Below are 3,202 nucleotides of genomic sequence, written 5' to 3'. Positions count from 1 at the left end.
GACAGTGCCCATGGCACAAAGCAATGGCTACCGGAAAATGATTTTCACGTGGTCCTTCGAGAAGGACTACCCGCCCCTGCCGCCCGAGCCTCCTGCTGACAGGGTGAGGAGAGGCCAGGCAGCCTCTAGAGATCCCCGAGGGGCTTCTCCCCTCAGGTCTGTGTGTTGTCCAAGTATTGTCATGGGCGCAAGGGCAGTGCTTGGGTCCTGAGGGTTGTGTGTCCCAAGCTGGCTCCTGAGAAGCAGCTCAGGAGCAGTTCCTGAGGGCTGGTGTCCTCTGGCAGCAGCTCAGTTTGGAGGCCACAGAGCAGACCCACCGGTAATGGTTGGTGGGGGCTCGGCTGAGATGGGTCTGACGTGTGGACCAACACAGCCCTGCTCCCCAGACAGTGCTGCAGGGAGCTCCGGTCACCCTTGTGCCTCCTGTCCACTTCTGTGGAGAGCCCAGGTCACCCTTGGTTTCCTTAAACCCCATTAAAGAGAGCTGGGGTCACCTTGGGGCATCAAAGACTGATGAATGGCCACATTTTCAGAACAGCCCAGCATGTTTTGTTCCCTGAGGTGTACGGGACAGGCTGGAGAAAGTGCCATGAAAACCCAGTTGGAGCTTTCTGAAAGCCTGGTCCTGACAGCTCCAGGCAGTCTGGAACCATTCTGGTGCAAAGCCAATGCTCTGCCACAACCCTGTGTGCTGGCTCGCTGCACTCACTGGGCATTGGTGCTCCTCGGAGACAGGAGGTGGAGCTACCACAGGCAGAGGGGGCAATTCCTCTGCTCTCTGAAGAGCACAGTGTGGTGCATGTTTAGGGTCATTTGGAGATAACTGCTGCTCTGGGAGAAGGGTTGACAGTGAAATACTCTCGGGCAAGAGCAACTTTCTGAGCTGAGGTCTTGCTCTTGATTTCTAGGCTCCCATGCCACAACAAAACCTGGCTCAGCAGAGACTTTTGATCAAGGGGGGAAAAGTTGTGAATGATGACCTCTCTGTGGTGGCTGATGTGTATGTGGAAGATGGAGTGGTGCAGCAAGTGGGGCCAAACCTAAACCCTGAGCCAACGACTGGACTTGTTGTGCTGGACGCAACCAACAAGCTGGTGATCCCTGGTGGCATTGATACTCATACGCACATGGAGTTTCCTTTTATGGGTAGCAAGTCAAAAGATGACTTCTATACAGGAACCAAGGTGGGTGGCACATACATGTCCTGTGTCTGTCTGTCTGTGTATCTGGGCTTTCATAGAAAGGGATGTTTTCTGGTTATTCAATATTCTAGAAGAGACAGTGTGAGTCAAACACTCTTGTTACTGTCCCTTGTCTGGAACACTGTAATAAGTGGCTGGGGTACTCACAGGTTCATCTGCAACCAAAATGTTATTTTGATTAATCCAAAAACTTTTCTAACTGTGGGTGGCAAGTGTTAAATGCAGTCATTTACTCTGGCTGTCACCATACAGACTACAACTTGCATTGGTGCATGGAACAAACTCAGTACTTTTCTGAGCAAAGGTTAACTAAAGCCACAGTTTAACTCCCCAGTGTGTTGGGAGCACTTCTGGGGTAATTTGATCTTTCTCCTCTGTTAGAGGGAAAATGTAAGCTTTTCTTCTGTCATTCACTTTGAACCTTACTGTGTCTCTAAGTGAAAGTCCAGTTCAAATATGCACTCTAGAAGGATCTAATTTCTCCCCGTTTTACACTTGGAGTGGGTTTTTTCAGCTTTGTAGCTGATCTCATTGTATTCCCTGCGTTAGCAGTGTATCAGTTACTAGTATGAGCAGTATTATGCATCATCTCCATACTGCAAAAATAACTCCTACAGAGCTCCCTAAAATTTGTAGGGTACTTTTTGGAAAGCTTTGCTGTGCAGACTGAAATCCTTTGCCCACAGAAGAGATCACATTGCCCTACTTGGCTTGTCTGTTAGCCAGCATCCTCAGAGAGGCTGTTATATCCTGTCCCTCTCAGAGCAGGACTAAATAGCAGAAAGTGATAGTTGCATCCCTTCTAAAGAAATGGACTTCTCTGATGTACATTTATTTCTGATGTGCAAAATACCATTTGCCTCTTTGAAACAGTTTAAATAATGAAATTCAACTCCTTTGAACAAATGGTGTGGTGCAGTAACCATACAACTATTAAGAACCTTTGCTCTCTTGCTTGGACTGACCCTACTCTTAAACACAATATTTCGTTTCTTACTTGCCCCATCTTGTCATGAGAGTGAGAGGTAGATTATCTGAGTGGTGTAATTGTACATTTCCATACTCTAACAGGAATTTGGCTTCTTTTAATGTTGAGCCTAGAGTACTGAAGGAAAGACCACAAATTACCTATATGCTACCCTTAAATTACTGGCATATTTCTTTCCATAAAAATATTTATTCCAACTCAAGCTATATTTGCTGATGTTGCTGCTGTTATTTTATTGGATATATTGTACACAGTATATATATATTTATATAAACATTTTTCATATTCTGCAACAATCTCTGTGGAGACCATTTTTGTAAACCAGTTATCAACAATGTATTTAGAAATTGGCATCACAAGAGAAATCAAACAAATGTCACTTGAAGTCAGAAGGTGATTTTCTTTGACAGGAGAAAACATGCAAAAGGAACAGCAATGACTGCAGCTTCCTATTAAAAAGCATTCTTAACGTGTCAGTGATCTCCTTCTTAAAAGTGCCTCCATTGACCTTAAAGAGAATCAAAGATGCAGACTAACTAAGATGTAGGTGCCTACACTGTGAAATCCTAAAGTGAGTGAGATGAATTTTGTGCTGACTTGCAAAAAAAAAAAAGTAATAGTTTTTGAGGTTTTGAATAATTTTTTAATAACCTTTTGAGGCACTGGAGAGGGAAGCTGCAAAACAGAGACTGTACACAAAACAGCACATTCACATAGTGACTTTGGTGTGTAAAAGAAGACCCTAGATCCAGCTAAGTGATCAGACGTCAAGAAGTTAGACATTGTGCACCTTCTTAACCCAGGTCAAAGTATGGAAATTGTTCAGAGGTATTTACTAAAGGTCATCATCTGACAAATTCTGGCAAGAGAATCAGGGAGACAGAGTTGGATCCCAGCTCTTGCAAAATATGATACAATGATTAGCTAAGATTTACCCATTCAGTTAAATAAAGCAAGGCACAGAATAACTCTTCTTACAAAGAGAGGGGAAAAGAGATGTTGGGGGGGAAAG

General features: G+C 44.4%; 1 protein-coding gene across 1 annotated transcript in view; it reads left to right on the top strand.

The window, feature by feature from the left end:
• The first annotated feature begins 785 nt into the window (after positions 1 to 785).
• DPYS (dihydropyrimidinase) overlaps positions 786 to 3,202 on the top strand; it is a 29,567-nt gene continuing 27,150 nt past the window's right edge. The window contains exon 1 of the mRNA XM_010006468.1: positions 786 to 1,184. Within this exon, the coding sequence (XP_010004770.1) occupies positions 915 to 1,184 (270 nt within the window). The 5' untranslated portion in view covers positions 786 to 914. The remainder of the gene's footprint in view (positions 1,185 to 3,202) is intronic.

This window comes from Chaetura pelagica, unplaced genomic scaffold (genome assembly GCF_000747805.2).
Source record: "Chaetura pelagica isolate M959 unplaced genomic scaffold, ChaPel_1.0 scaffold76, whole genome shotgun sequence".
Lineage (NCBI taxonomy): Eukaryota > Metazoa > Chordata > Aves > Apodiformes > Apodidae > Chaetura > Chaetura pelagica.
This window is presented reverse-complemented; position numbering and strand designations above follow the sequence as displayed.